Raw genomic sequence first — 16,117 nt, forward strand, 5'->3', positions numbered from 1 at the left:
CATCAGTGTTACCCCAGAGTCTGTCTAGGGATGCAGCAGAGAGCGGGGGAGGCATGCTTGCTGTGGCACTCCAGGGACCCACAGTAAATCTTCATCTAGGTGGTAGTCCCGCCCCATTGTGCTGTAGGAATCTATGTCCCTGATCAAGATAGACAAAGGGCTTGATGCTGGAATACTCTGGTGCTGGCATTCAGGGTGGATTTCCACAGTAACTAACTTCAGGAGCAAGATGTCACAGCTGATACAGCTGGAGATGACAGGGATGAGGGAAAGTCCCTGAGATCAGCAGCTCTTTGGACCCTGGGATAATCTTGGCAGTCTCCCAAGTCCTGCTAACATCCCTTTCCCCTAATGCAGTGGTTCTCAACCTGCTTAATGCTGGGACCTTTGATACAGTTCCTCGTGTTGTGGTGACCCCCAACCATACAATTATTTTGTTGCTACTTCACAACTGTAATTTTGCTACTGTTAGGAAATGTAATGTAAATAAGTGATACACAGTTTATCTGATGTGTGACCCCAAGGGGGTCTGGACCCACAGATTGAGAACCACTGCTCTAATGTCTCCTGAAACCCCTCAACAGCCCTGATTTCTGTTTGGTTTAGGAGTCGTCATGCCCCCAGCAACACAAACCATTAGCAGCACCTGTCCCGGACTTCCTCACGGCCAGTGGGGCAGTTAATGGTGCACGCTCTCAGAATCAACGCTGAATCCAAACTGGCCAACTCCTACAGTGCAGCTTTGGGCAAATTACTTGATATCTCTGAATCCCGGAGCAACTTCTTATAAAAATTGGATAAAAGTGCTTTCTCCTTGTGAGAATTAGGTATCACAGAAGGGCTTGACGTGGTGTGTGACTGGAAGCTATTGGGATGAGCAGAGGGTACATTGTCCCCTGGATGAGACTGGGGAAGTTACCAGCAGCACATTTTGATGGTGACGTAGGAGGCTGGGACTCCCAGCTGCATGTCCATCCTCCTCTCATTGATCTCTTTGGAATCAGCAGCCATTTCTTAGAGTAGACAGTGGAACATAATGGGACAGTGCCACCTCGGGGCAACAAGGAAAACTGAAAATACAGCCCTGATCAGGCCCTTTGGTTCCAACTCTTACCTCCCAGGGGTCGTTGCCTTGAAAGACCTGGGCAACACAAGGAAGAGGTGCCTTCATGGTGCATCTGTTTTCCTATGCATGGTCAACAGCTTTCTAATCTTCTCATCCTACCCAAACAGCAAAGATCAGACCAAGTGGAGAAATCCCTGGGCAAAACAGAGAAAGCTACTAGGAAGTTGGCCCTAGGCAGCCTGTGCATGAGATGTCATTATGAGCTGAGGCTTCCTTTAAAATCTGTCACCTCTTGGAGGGCGGGAGTCTGAGGCCTGTGGGGAGGGTGACAGCCCAGCCTTTCCTTGCAGATTCTCACACCATGATGAAGCGCCTGGGCACATGGGGGCTGGCCATCTTCTGCATGCTGCTTGCCAGCCACTTCTCCACAGTCAAGGCAAGGGGCATAAAGCACAGGTTCAAGTGGAACCGGAAGGCCCTGCCCAGCAGCGTCCAGATCACCGAAGCCCGCGTGGCTGAGAACCGCCCGGGAGCCTTCATCAAGCAAGGGCGTAAGTTGGACATCGACTTCGGAGCAGAGGGCAACAGGTACTACGCGGCCAACTACTGGCAGTTCCCAGATGGGATCTACTATGAAGGCTGCTCTGATGCCAATGTGACCAAGGAGATGCTGGTGACCAGCTGCATCAACGCCACCCAGGCGGCCAACCAGGCTGAGTTCTCCCGGGAGAAGCAGGATAGCAAGCTCCACCAGCGAATCCTCTGGCGGCTGATCAAAGAGATCTGCTCCACCAAGCGCTGCGATTTCTGGCTGGAAAGGGGAGCTGCACTGCGGGTCACTGTGGACCAGCCAGCAATGGTCTGCCTGCTGGGTTTCATTTGGTTCTTTGTAAAATAAACAGCAACGAGGCTGGCGGCCACAGAGGTAAGCCAGTGGGCAAAGGTGGGCAGAGGTACCCCAGTTCTCTCTCTCTAGCCCCTAAGTGTCTGAAGGTACCAATGTGTGACGATTCACGGCACTTCAAAAGTCCCTCCCGAGTACTCCCCTCCCCACCGTGTGTTTAATAAGGTGTTTCACTGTCCCCATGCCCCACCCCTGTGGGACCTGGCTTGCTCCCACTTTTGCAGCTACACTAGGTGATAAACCAGCGAAAGAACACAGAAACTGCACGTGATTCCCCAGCTCGTGGACGGAGCCAGGAAACTGAGGTTTACATTGCTGAAGTCATCCTCCAGCACAGACAGGATGCAGCAGAGCTGGGGTTCCCCTGGTCTGTCTCCCCTCAGGTTTTCTGCTCTGTGTAGCCTGAAGCTGCCTGGTGATCACTTCAGGACTCAGGTCCCAGTCCAGGCCTGTGTGTGTGGAGTGGAAGTCACACCCTGAAATAAGTGGGGATCCCTGGGCAACAGCTCTGCACCTTGACACCTGACAGTGAGACTAAAATATTACAAAGAAGTTAAACTGAAGGAGACACTACACAAGACAAAGGTTCAGAAATCAGATTGTAGGGGAATTTTCCACTCACCCCCAGAGAGCAACTGCAGGGCGGGATGCATTTGTAGGGCTAGATACTGCTTCACAAGGATTGGTATTTGCTGCTCTAGTCCCTGCCTGCAGTGATCTGCAGAGTTAAGAAACCCCTTGTAAATGACACGTTTGCATCTTTCTTTTTTTCTCTCTTTGTTTTGTTTTTCTAGATGGGAATCTATGTAGCCCAAGTTGGCCTCAAACTCAGGATCTTCTGGCCTCTGCCTCCTGAATGCTGGGATTACAGACATGCGACCAAGCCCAGATGCTTGTTTACCTCTGATGTCCCCTGGTCCTGTGTGTGTGTTCTTGGGTATCCTGTGAGCATCTTCAAACATGCTCCCTTTGTACAGAGCTCTCTGCAATATATATGACTATTATTTAAATTTTTAAAAATCTAACCTTTGAAGATCCTTCCACGGGCCCTCCTCCCCTTTCGGGGGGGCCCCAGGAGTTGCTGAGGGTGTATTCTCTTTTGAAAGGAACATCTGTGGGGGCTTAGTGGGAACGTGTATTGTCAAAGGATTCATCTGCAGCATTTCAGGACATGAGAGCTGATAACAGTACCTCATGTGCTGAGTTCCCACTGCTTCAGTTCTTCTCAAGGACATCTCTGGGAGGCTTCACATGGTAAAGGGCCTTGAGGCGGGCAGCCCAAGGACACACGGCCTTCCACGGAACCTTTCACCACTGGTCAGACAGCGCAGAGAAACCAGCCTGCTGCTGCACTCTGCCGCCAGCCCGAGACTCCTGGACTCCCGACGTCTGCTACTCCTAAACCAGAGAGCAAGGAGAAGCCCCGAACTCACAGTTTCTTCTTTGCATGCCATTTTAAACAGCAGGCAGTAAAGAAAGGTGGTTCTTAGATGGTGATGTTGATGTTTCAGCTCCTGGCTCGAGGCTTAATTACTAGGGTGGGCGCACAAAGCTGTTGGCTACCAACTTCATTCTGATGTGAAAATGCTCAGACTGGACATAGTCCATGCACCGTGATTACTGTGTTCTCTCATACCACTGCTTGTCACACCCAGCGAACCTAACTGTGACAGCAAATGAATGTTCATGTGGGATTTGACTGCAAATTTTGCCTGTTAATTTTTTAACTGAGACGTCCTTACTCTTACAGATCAGAATGAGGACATTCGAGTCTGGCTTTGACTTGGCCAAGAGTTTACTGGCTGACCATTAAGAACAGAGTTCCTAATGGCACTTGTAGATTATTCTAGTAGTGACTTGATAACATGAACAATTTCACCAGCCATTGTTTTCTTATCCCTTCTGAGCATTACCAAGTTAGCATGTGTGTGTGTGTCGTGTTGGTGCTCAGGCAAGCTGGAGCAGAGTGAAAAGTGGCCGCACTTTCACATCCAATTTTGTCAATGCCTTTCCACTTCTCCTGACTCCCCTCTCCTTCACTCACTTGCAAATGCAAACGTAGAAATTTGCAATCCTAATACAGGGCGCTGGATATCTTAAAGCTTTACTTAACTTCATTTAATACTTTCTGTCCATTTTTTTAATGACTTTTGTTTTCTTGTTTCTCCAGCCCCATCTCCCTCCTTCTACCCTGGTTTGAGACCTGTACCCCTTTACTGTATTTAAATATAAAGTCAAGGGTTTTTATTTTGCTCCATTACAACCTTTAAAACACTATGATCGAGTGTATAATATTTGTTTCTGAAGTTTGCCTTCCTGACTTAATAGAATGCCATTAAATTCCCTGGATCACTATCTAACTAGTTAACATGTCCTTCTAGATGACTGCGAAATATTCCACAGCACAGATGTGCTGGGACTGACATAATAATTTCCTTGTTGATAGAACTCCAGATTGTTCTTACCTGGCAAACAATAAACACCCTTATAGAGACAGCCACAGTGCCTGGTGGTTTTATTTCTCTAGAAAAGATTCACTCCCACAAAACCCCTGCAACAAAGCAGGTCTATAACTCAAACTTTACTTGCATCCCCTGTTGTGTGGGGACACAGCTGGTGATGCCCTCTGTCGCAGCCTGAGAATGATCCCTTTGCAGTGTGTGAAGCTGATGCTCCTTCCAACACTGTTTCTGTATCTGCTGTCCTCAGCCGAGGACACACGCAAGCTTCCGGAGGACCCGGAGGACCATTCAGACAGCACAAAACCACTCTCTACTCCAGACCTGGTCCTTGGCTCAAAACACGAGGAAGAGAAACCTCAAAATTAGGCAGTGAGACTGTGGGCCTTCCACTCAAAGAGCAGTGTCTGTGGGCAAGAGGGGACTCCTGGGGTTCAGTTTGACCCTGCCCTTTGGACAGACTCAGTAAAGTTGTCCATGCCAGTCCTGCATCCCAGTGAGGATGCTCCAGATTGTAAGGCTCAATAGAACAGGATGGAGCTCGGTCACAGTAGCCACCCTCCCCTCTCAGCTTAGGCAAAAGACCAATCAGCATCCCTTTCAAGCCCCTGTACCTGACACAGCCCAGGAGGCAGCTGCCAGCCTGCAGAATCTCCTCCTCTAGGCTTCGTGAGATGTGCCACTAGCAGTGGTCATGATCCTCCCTACCCCAAACTCTCAGTAACTGGTTTAGGTGGTGGCACATTGTATCGGGAACCTCAAGGGTTGCTTCACTTGCAGTATGGACACACTCACACCCCTGCCCAGCACTTTTCCTCCATTACTGTGTAAAGCTAGACAAGGGTGCCCTAAGGTGCCTGGGTATTCCCATACAGCACATTCTGGAGTCTACCAGGGTCTGTTCTGAAACTCTAGCAGACAGCCTTGTAACAGAACACACTTGCCAGAATGATCAAGATCTCCACTGATGTGCCACCAGAAGCTTAGACACAGGCCTTTTGGACAGTGAACCTGTTGGCAAGCCTAGCCGGGCCAGCAGCCACATGTTTGTCCTTTCTGCCCCAAGGCAATGAGTCAGACAAGCACAGATCCACTTCCACTGGGCACCCACATTTCTTGTAGAAGGCAAAGGATCAGACCAGCCTACCACTGGGAATTCGGGACCTTGTCAATGGGAGTAAATCAGGACTTCCTGGAACAGTGGGAGCAAGCTCCTGTGCTTCGAGACTTCTCTAAGCCCATCCTAAACTGTCCAAAGAAGGCCCCAAGGAAACACACTCAGCTAGTCCCTTAGCAAGTAGGAATCATTACTTAGGCTTGGAGGCTCAGTGGAAGTGTTGCCTCTGAGCAGAAACAGGCACCAAGAATGCTCAAGATCCCACCCTGTGGACCCCAAAGCCCCAAAGCTGTCACACAACAAGCATTGAGCCCAGAGATGGCTGGAAGAATTGGTTTCTCCGATACTGTGTTAGAAGCTTCAGACCAGGATAAGCCACACGAGCTGACCACCCCTCACCCATAAAGACCTTCCTGGTTGGCATCTCCCAGTACTCAATCATCACCACCTCCCCAAGAAACCTTCCCTGTGCACGGGTCTCCGCTGGACCGACCACCAGGGGATTCCCAGATTCTATTTTGGTGCTAACCCTTTTGTGGAAGTGTTGCCTTCTTAAACAATGTAGATTGTTTTAACTCCAGATGACTCGACCAGAAAGCTGTGGAAGGAAATTATCAGGAGACAGACAGGAACTAGAGGAAGCCGGAAACAAGCAGGTCAGGGCCAGAGGTATTAATTACCACAGCTGGCCTCCCTGGAGGGAGGGAGAAAGACAGTGTCGGGGAATGGTGAAGGGCAGTGGAGAACGCACCCATGGCTGTCCAAGGAAGAAGTCCCTCCACTCATGTTCATTAGAAATGAAGTGAGTACTGGGATTTACCAGAGGAGGGTGTTAGCCCCAGGCACGCACATACAACCCCTGCGGGCCAGTTCAGCACCTCGGAGAAGGCTTTCAAGTCCAAAGCAGAGAATGGATGGGGAAGGGCTGCATCAGTGTGTGGTTCTGGAATTTCCAAGCCTATATTTAAGCTTCCTACATTTTTAGCTGGCTCTTTTTTTTTTTTTCTCTCTCTCTCTCTGTGCTACCTCACACTCAAAAACCAAAAGGAATGGGGTGTGACTTAATGGTAGAGCATTTGCCCAGCATCCATGAGGCCCTGGATTCAACCCAAAGAACAAAAGAGAAAGAGAGAGAAAATGAGGGGGAAAAAAGAAGCTTGAATAAGCCAAAATACGTCCTTGGAGTCTGAAGAGATGTCACAGCAGTTAAGAGCACTGGCTGTTCTCCCGAGGATCTGGGTTCCATTCCCAGCACCTACATGGCAGCTCCCAACTGTCTGACTCCAGCTCCACAGATTTAGTGCTGATTTCTGGCCTCCACAGGTACCACTAGACCCACACGTTGTTCCCAAACATACACACGGGCAAAACACCCATACACATAAAATAAAACTAAATCAAAGTTAAACAACAACCATGGTCTCCCCTCTGCTTTCCTTTGAACAAAAGGCAAAGGGTTAGTGGATTTTCCTTAGCCTTTGGCCCACTTAGAATGACCAAAGCGTGGAGGCCTCTCCCATCCCCCACTTCTGTGTTAGTGATGTTTTCTGAGTTTCTTTGGTTTCTGGGCAGAATCAAAGAAGTATCCCTGGTTGAATTTGGTGTTGTCTGTAGTTTGGTTCCTCTTAGCTGAGAAGAAACTGGCCTGTGCAGACAAACGCTCCCAGAAATCCAGCTGTTGGGCCCCCAGCAGGGCAGGCTTTGACTGCCATCATTTTTCTGGAGGGCCCCCATGTCCAAATGTCAAGGCCATGGGCCCTCTGCCTTGGCAGATGGATTTTACTTAGATCAGATGGATTTTCCTCTGGGCACCCAGCACAACTCCTCACTTAGAATCAGTGTTTCAGACAACGTCCACTTTTGCCTCACCCTGGGGTTCCACAAGCTCATCTTGTCTTCATCCCATTTTTATATCCATAAATTCTGCCCACATCTGGAGCTCCTGTGATGTACTAGACCACAGTAGTGGAGGACAGAGACGCCATCCCTACATAGGTTCCCGTGGATAACCAGAGGTGTGTTAGTACACCATTTGGGGGTGAAGATATACTATTTGTCACTTTCTACAGTGTAAATGGTGACGTGGCCAATTTCGAGGCACCAGCTTGACATACTAAATGTAGAGTGTGAGGGAACTAATATGTGTAAAGCTCGAGAGCCAGTCTGACCAGCTCCCACACAATTTTCAATGTAAGTTTAATGTAGAACCTTTACACATACTAGTTAATCTCCATAAACAGTTTCTATAGCCTTCCCAAGTCGGAGCTCACAGCAGCTCAGCTGGATGGATGAAAAGCTGCCCCCTCAGCCAGCTGGAGACCCAGGACTAGGTGGGCCTAGGAAGAGCTGAGCAGAGAAGAGATGTGGCACTGGCCACTGTTGGAGTTGAGGACAATTTAGCAGTGACTGTGGACTTTCTCTTACATGCCCAACGGCCAACCGGGCTGTTGTGATGTCACTGTGAGTGACTCTCTACCACCCGCTTCCTGTCTTCACGGCCTGATGGAGACCTGAGAAAGTTCTAGCTAAGCCCAAATGTCCTCAGTGTTGGGGGGGGGGCATGGAGGGCATGACCCAAGATTTTCCAGGAAGCCTTGATGGCTTCAGCAGGTGCTCTGTGGACACCTTACTCGGCGAGGATGTTGGTGAGGGAGAAGCATGGCAGGCCTTAGGAATGCGGAGGCCGTGGCCAGGCTTGTGTTTCTGGAGATGACTCCAGGCATTATGGGCGTTAGCTGCAGCACATGGCAGAGACAAGGCAGCTGAGTGTGGAACACATTGAGTTTGGGGGTTTCCACTGGGATCATGCTTTTGTCTAGCTCCTTCATTGTCTATTTCTCCTGCTAAGTGGGTGCTGGAGCCCAGGGTTCCTCCAGCTCCAGGACCCTGCTCAGGCCTCGTGCACCAGCCAGGCGGCCCCAACGGGCTTTTGCATCTTAGGATCTCCCAGTCCCACTGCACAGGGATTTTCAGAACGCCTGTCCAGGGAGCATCTATTCGAGACCTAGCAGGGATGGCCTGTGTTTTCCACCATCTTTGCTGAAAGGGGGTGCTACAGGGAAATCCCCAAAGATCTTAAGCCCATGTCCCACTGGGAGGGAGAAACAGCAGAGGCTTAAAGGGTCTGACATGTGATCATGGGAGCTCAAGAGGGGGCTTTTAGCCCGCCCTCGAGTCATCAGAGATAAGACTTGGGCACAGTCTAACAAGAGGAAAGAATGGGGCCACAAGGGCAGGTTCTCCTACAGAAGAGGACATGCCCAGGGGCCTGAAGGGCCAGAAAGGAACAACATGTTCTGTACACCCTGCACTGCTCGTGTGAGTCCAGCGTAGACGGACTGGAGAACGCTGAGAAATGGACCAGACAGCAGATAGCAGGACACAGCAAGCCTCCCTTAGAGACCAAATGAACCCAGCCACACTGCCCACCACCGGCCCCACCCAACTCTTGGGAATAGGGCTGATTGGGCTTTTTCTATGAGCTGGCCTGGCCCCGGACACACAGCGAGGGGTCCACTGCACAGCATCTTCAGCAGGCCAATAGCTGATGAGACTGGAATAGTGGCCCAGAATCTTTAGTTCCAGATGTGATAAGGGCCTTTAACAAGTACAGGGGCTTTGGGTAATAAATAAAAGGCTTTCACCGTCTGGAGGTCAGGGAAGACCTTCCTACAGAATGATGTCTGGGGGGTGAGACTGAGACTGAATTAGAATGAAACACATTAAAAACTCACTCCCAACCACCTTGAGAACCTCCTTGGTAATTTCTAATAGTTAGAACATGTGGTCTGAGCAATCCCAGTCCTAAGCATGTATCTAAGAGAACTGTTCACAGCAGCCTTCTGCAGCAGCTGAAACCTGAACAAAACACAAGTGTCCTGTGGTAGGGAGTGGATTATCATCGTATAGTGACTCCAACAGGACTACTCAGCGACAGAGAAGAATGAAACTCTTCCAACTGATGAGAACCATGTGCACAAATCTCAGAGTTTATCACTGAGCAGAGACAACACTCAGAAAATACACATCTCATGACTCTGGTTTTCACGGGGTTCGAGAACAGACAAAATCATCCCATGGCAACACAGGGCAGAATGGAGCAGAATGGCTATTTAAAAAGATGAACGACATCCCTGAGGATGAGATTTCTGCATTTTCATCTGCATAGTGGTTCTGCAGATGCACACATGCTGAAATTTTTTCCACCTTCCTGCTCTTGCGCGGGTGGTCTTTGATCAAATTATGTAACCTCTTTGTTTTATGGTGCTGGGGAGGAACCTAAGCCCTTGCACACACTGGGCAAGTCCTCCATCCCCGAGCTACGAGGGCAGCCAACTCTGAACTTCAGCTTCTTCGTCCACACAGCGAGTGTGGCACCACCCTCTCGGGAAGCCCTGGAGAAAAGCAAGCAAGAGGTTGCCTCAGAACTGAGGGTTCTGCCACTGTGTCCAGATAAAAGTGTAGGGTCTTAAGTAAGAAGGTAAACAAGCTTATTCTGGTCTAAACAGGTCTCCCTTTTTCTTCCCTCCACTCGCTGCCCTGTGCTGGGGTCCCCCACAGTAGGTTCCCTGCCACGCCATTCCTGGAAGGAATGCAGTGGGCCAGTACACCAGGGAAGCTCAGGGAAAGCTTTCAGTACCTGAAGTGCTTGAAAGTTCACAGCGTGCACAGCTGGAGGCCTCTGGGGGCTGTGAAGGACACCTGCCTCAGGGTCATCCACCCACCAGCATCTCTCCTCTTTAAAAAGCTGATTGAGGACAGTTCCCAGGAGGCCTTACTTCCACAACGCATTGTGAGCCTGGGCTCAGAGAACCTCAGACCACACAGGTCTCATCACCTAATGATGAGAGCTGGAGTCACAGGAGCAAATAAATGGCAAAGACTTTAATCTCTGAGGAAATGATCCACCTGACCCTTGACCTTTCTGGCAGCCCTATCAGTTCTTACCATGTTTCTATTTCAGGGGTTTTGACAAAGGACAGGTGATTCCACAATGCCAAGTCTGGTGAGTAGGTTAACCAACCTCTGAAGTTCTGGAATACCAGTTGTTGTGGGAATTCGCTCCGTTCAGCCAATGGCTTTGAAAGGACAGAGCAGATGCCATAACAGGCTGCTCAGTCTTCTCTCAGAGATCAGGCCTCAATTTCAGTTTCCTGAGGCTTGAGCAAGCAGCTTCTGGGAGGGCCATGAACAAAAGACATGGTCCTTGCAGTAGCTCCCTTTCTGCATGTACTCTGACTGCTCAAGGTTCAGCCAGTTGTTTACTGTCTGGGACCCCTCACCAACTTAGAGCTACATGCATCGGTCAAAGTGAACATGTGAGGCCAGTCAGCCTTCATGGCAGCTCAAGGACAGAGCCTGGTCCACTGAGTCAGCCCCCATAGTCAGTACATGCTAGGCCAGCCAGCCTCCACGGCAGCTCAAGGACAGAGCCTGGGAATTGTCCAGGCCTGCCCAAAAATGATAACTGTAACCCCCGACCAGTAAATTCAAAAGTACACATCCTCACCCAATCATATGATGCAAAGGCTTGTACCACCCTGCTTGCAGTTTTTCCCTTTAAAAACCCCTCACCCTGAGAGCTCAGGGCCGTCCTCCTCCACCCATTGTTGTGGAGTGTTGGACACGGACCAAGCCCAGGCTTGCTTGTTATCAATAAACCCCAGTGTGTTTTGCATCAGATATTGGCTCTGTGGTGGTCTTGCTTGGGGGGTCTTGAGATGAGGGCACAACAGCTTCAGGCTAACAAATCCTAGGGCATGGTCTTGTCTGCTATGTGACCCCTTAAGAGCTGAGGGAGAGGGGTCAGGTGCTCTCTCTTGAGTGGTGAGAGCCCCATTGTGGTTGGTCCCCTGGCTACATTAGTTACTCTTTTGGTTGCTGCAACAAAAATGCCTGACAAACAGAATAAGAAAGGAAAGGCTCATTTGGGCTCACAGTTAGCAGGCACAGACCATCATAGAAAGGATGGCGTGGGCAGCAGGAGCCTGAGTCAGGGCCACATTGCATCTTTAGTTGGGAAGTGTAGAGATGAATGTGGTGCTCTATTCCTATGACAATTTAAATGACAATGGCCCCCATAGGTTCATACATTTGAACACTTGGTTCCCAGTCAGTAGAACTGTTTGGGAAGGATTAGAAGGTGTGGCCTTGTTAGAGGAGGTGTGTCACACCATTCTCTCTCTGCCTCCTATTTGCAGATCAAGATGTGAGCTCTCGCTGGGCGGTGGTGGTGCACGCCTTTAATCCCAGCACTCGGGAGGCAGAGCCAGGTGGATCTCTGTGAGTTCGAGGCCAGCCTGGGCTACCAAGTGAGTTCCAGGAAAGGCACAAAGCTACACAGAGAAACCCTGTCTCGAAAAACCAAAAAAAAAAAAAAAAAAAAAAAAAGATGTGAGCTCTCAGCTGTACCTACCACCATGCCTTTGCTCTGCCATCATGGGCTTTAACCCCCTGAAACTGTAAATCCAAATTAAACACCTTCTTTATAAGTTGCTGTGGTCATAGTGTCTTATCACAGCAATAGAAAAGTAATGAAGACAGCTCACTTTCTCCTTTTATTTAGTCCAAGACTCCAACACACTGACAGGGGCTACCCACACAGTTAAAGTGGGTCCTCTCACCTTGACTAACCTAATCTAGATCCTTCCTCACAGGTATGCCCAAAGGCTTGCCTCCTAGATGGGTCTACATCCTGTCACATTTATAATCAATATTAACAATCACACCAGGTGATCTACATGTTTTAGGCATTCCTTTTAACTGAAAATATGAAAATATGCACCATGGCTCAACCCAAAGACCTTATACAGCATATGCTGAAAACATCTGACACAGTACTTAACTTGAAATCTAGGGTAATTGCTTTTTTTTTTTAAAGATGTTATTCTTAACATGCATCATACACGTGATTCGAGTAGTTCCAACTTCTAATTATAGAAGGATCCGCTTCTTGGCTCACCCTGAGAATGTGCATGCGGAAGAAGAGACAGCTGCACCCCAGGCTCCCCCTTTCCCAAGCCACAGCTCAGGTCTATGAGATGCACCTTGAGACAAGAAACGGGACATACCAGGGTGTGAGGGCTTGCTGGTGGGCACAGGCCGGCCAGGAAGTCCCTCCCTGTGCAGTCAATCCCTGAACCAGCACAGGTCCTGTGCCATGGAGACATGTGCCCGTTCTACCAGCTTCCTGCACAAGTCTACGCATGTGGACTGGCCAGACCTAGAATTCTCCCTCACTGCTCCCCACCTGCTTCCCCACAGCCAAGCTCATCTCTGAAGTCACAGTGTCCTTACATTTACCAGCACGTTATGCCGCCCTGTCCTAGCCATTGGCTTTGTTGCCTCTCTCCAGCAGATGGTGGGTCCTTGAGTACAAGGACAAGAATCCTGCCTCCTTTCATGTCACATTGCACCTGACACAGAGCGAAGCACTTCAGGCCTGTGAATGGATGGATGGATGGATGAGTCAGCGAGCGGATGTGCCCTGGAAGCCACATTTCTTCCTTCCTGTTACTCCCAACACCGCCTGGGAGACTCTGGTATGTATGTCGTCGCCATAGCAACATTTTTATACGTAGCTCAATGTTGTCTGGTATAAATTTCTTTCCCTTCTTACTCACACAAAAGTCCAATTACTCCAGAGCTTAACTTCACCCTAAAAAGTACACAATTGTTGAAAAAAATATGAATATTTATGAGAACATCCTTTCATCAGAGACAACTCAAGCTATAAACATGTAAGAGACTGCAAGGAAAACAGAATAAATTGATCTCACATCTATTCAGAATCCTTTTAGGATTCTGCACAGCCCATGACTCCTTCAATAAGTACAGGATATAGCCTAAAGCCTGCCTGGCTCTCCAGACTCACCAAAACCCAGTATGTGCCTTACCACACACTGCCCAGGTCCTCCAAGCCCTTTCCCTACCCTATACTTTATTATTTTTTAGAGATTTATTTATCATTTTCATATGTGTTGGTGTTTTGCCTGCAGGTATGTCTATGTGAAGGTGTCAGATCCCCTGGAAATGGAGTTACAGACTGTTGTGAGCTGTCATGCGGGTACTGGGAATTGAACCCAGATCCTCTGGAAGAGCAGCCAGTGCTCTTAACCCCTGAGCAATCTCTCCACACACACACCCGTATACTTTATGCAATATTAGGTCACAAAGAAACATTTCTGTTCAGGAATGAGTATGAATTTCTTTTCTTCTTGTTGGGACCAGGCAGGGTGGAGATTAGGGGGTTGAGACACAGTCTCACTGTGTAGCCCAGGCTGACCTTAAACCTGTGGCCATCCTACTTCAGCTTCCCAAGTATTGGAACTGCAGATGTATACCACCATGCCTTGCTTGTGTATAAACACTTCCTTCTTGACACATGCAAAAGTTGTTGGTCTTGAGGAGCCAAGGCACACGCTTGCCAAGGGGTCTTTTATACCCACTGGTCACAAATCTAAAACCAGGGAGTGAAGGTAAACCCCCAGCCCATACTTTTTAAAGAAATGAAATGGGTATACCTGGTGCAGGGCACCTCCTGGGGACATCTGGTCTCTAAGTGGCCACGGTCTTTATTAGACTTCCAGGGATATCTGGAGTTCAGTTTAGACTCTCCACAGACCAACTTGGGGGTTGGCCCCATCCTTGTTCATCCACCAAGGTCTGCTCTATCGTATGCATTAGTACTTCGCTCATGCTGTTGTTCCCACGAAGGTCTAGTATAACAGCCTGACACAAACCAAGTGGAAATGTGTGATTAATTAAGTGGAAGGTGGAAAGGAGGTCATTTTCTCACTGTCGTAGTGGGGATTTACAGAGCAAGAGGAGACTCCAATGATCCGTGTGGTAATTGAGTGGTGATGGAGATATTCTGCTAACGGGACTAGCTTAACACAGCTACAGAAAGTTACATATGGAAACCTGTGTGTATCTATGTGCACGTCATTAGTACATACACACACATGTCCTTGCTCTGTCAGCTAAGAGGACCTAAAAGAATGCCATCCAGTAGTAACCAACACACCTGGCCCCAAGATTCTGGTTTCCAATCCCAAGAACCCTTAGAGAAATGGCAATTTTTATAACAGGCAGAAGATACAAGCCACAAGATGCTGCTAATCCCACTAGTTAAAAATAAGACCGTTACCACAATTCAAAGCCAAATTTGAAGCAAGCTTTAACTAAATACTATCCAGGTTGATGAACTTTCTGGCCAGGTCCATCTCTGGATTCCCAGAAAACGGCCATGAGTCATGGCTTGCAGAGGTTTAAAAAGGCAAAAAGCCGGGTGGTGGTGGCACATGCCTTTAATCCCAGCACTTGGGAGGCAGAGGAAGGCAGGTCTCTGTGAGTTCGAGGCCAGCCTGGGCTACAGAGTGAGTTCCAGGAAAGGTGCAAAGCTACACAGAGAAACCTTGTCTCAAAAAGAAAGAAGAAGAAGAAGAAGAAGAAGAAGAAGAAGAAGAAGAAGAAGAAGAAGAGGCAAAACCATAGGGCCACTGAATTTCCACTCAGGTCCAATCAGGAGCAAGCATATATCCTAATATACTTCTTGCCTGTACACCTCCCACCTACACCCAGTCAGGGGCAAGTGTACATCCTGACATATTTCCTGACCACATACCTCCTGCCTACATGTGCTGTGGGATGGCCTTTCTATACGCCGTGAATATGTGTTGCTCTCATTGGTTGATAAATAAAGCTGATATGGCCTATAGCCAGGCAGAATATAGCTAGGTGGAAAAGTCAAACTGAATAGAAGGAGAAAGAAGGACAGAGTCAAGAGAGATGCAAGTCAGCCTCCCAAGAAGCAAGATGCCAGCAGACTGGTAATGCCATGGCCATGTGGCAATACATAGATTAATAGAAATGGATTAATTTAAATTGTAAGAGCTAGTCACTAATAAGCCTGAGCCATCGGCCAAATGTTTATAATTAATATAAGCCTTTGAGTGATTATTTGGAAATGGCTGTAGAATGGATTGGAACAGAGAAACTCTGTTTACATACATGTGATCAAGCATATCTGGAACAGATAAGTCAACATGGGGAGTAAACAGGAACTTGTTCTTAACAGCAAACAACATTGGCCTTGAACAAGACCAGTGACCCTCTGCAATGATAATTTGCAAGTAAAGTTATATGGATAAAAGGGTTTACTGTGTGACTCACTGTGTCACACTACAGCTTCCATGACAAGATTGGTTTCTTCAGTTTCTTTTTTCTTCTTCTTTTTGTTCTTCTTCATCTTCTTCTACTTCTTCTCTTCCTCCTCCTCCTCCTTCTTATTTTTCTTAAGTTTTATTTTATTTTATTTTCAGGGGGAAGTTGCAAGGGCAGAAAGCAGATACAAAGCAACAGGGAAATGAAGGGGCTGGAGATGCATGATGTGAAAGACACAAAGAATAAATAAAAAAGAAGGAAAGAAAAAGCTTGGTCCCCAGCCCATGGTGCCATTGGAGGCAGTGTAATCTTTAAAAGATGGTGCCTTATAGTAGAATATTATTTTAAAATGTGTTACTCTTGTTTATGTTGCATTTGTTTAACTCCATGAAACTGTGTTACTGTAC

The 16,117-nt window shown here is 48.2% G+C and overlaps 1 protein-coding gene across 1 annotated transcript; it reads left to right on the top strand.

The window, feature by feature from the left end:
* The first annotated feature begins 581 nt into the window (after nt 1–581).
* Nucleotides 582–4,466, top strand: Prnd (prion like protein doppel). The gene is made up of 2 exons (XM_059261467.1): nt 582–1,991; nt 2,195–4,466. Exon 1 carries the CDS (start codon nt 1,428–1,430, stop codon nt 1,962–1,964), a length of 537 nt encoding a protein of 178 aa, XP_059117450.1. The 5' UTR covers nt 582–1,427; the 3' UTR covers nt 1,965–1,991; nt 2,195–4,466.
* Nucleotides 4,467–16,117: the final 11,651 nt, after the last annotated feature.

Source organism: Peromyscus eremicus, chromosome 4 (assembly GCF_949786415.1).
Source record: "Peromyscus eremicus chromosome 4, PerEre_H2_v1, whole genome shotgun sequence".
Classification (NCBI taxonomy): Eukaryota; Metazoa; Chordata; class Mammalia; order Rodentia; family Cricetidae; genus Peromyscus; species Peromyscus eremicus.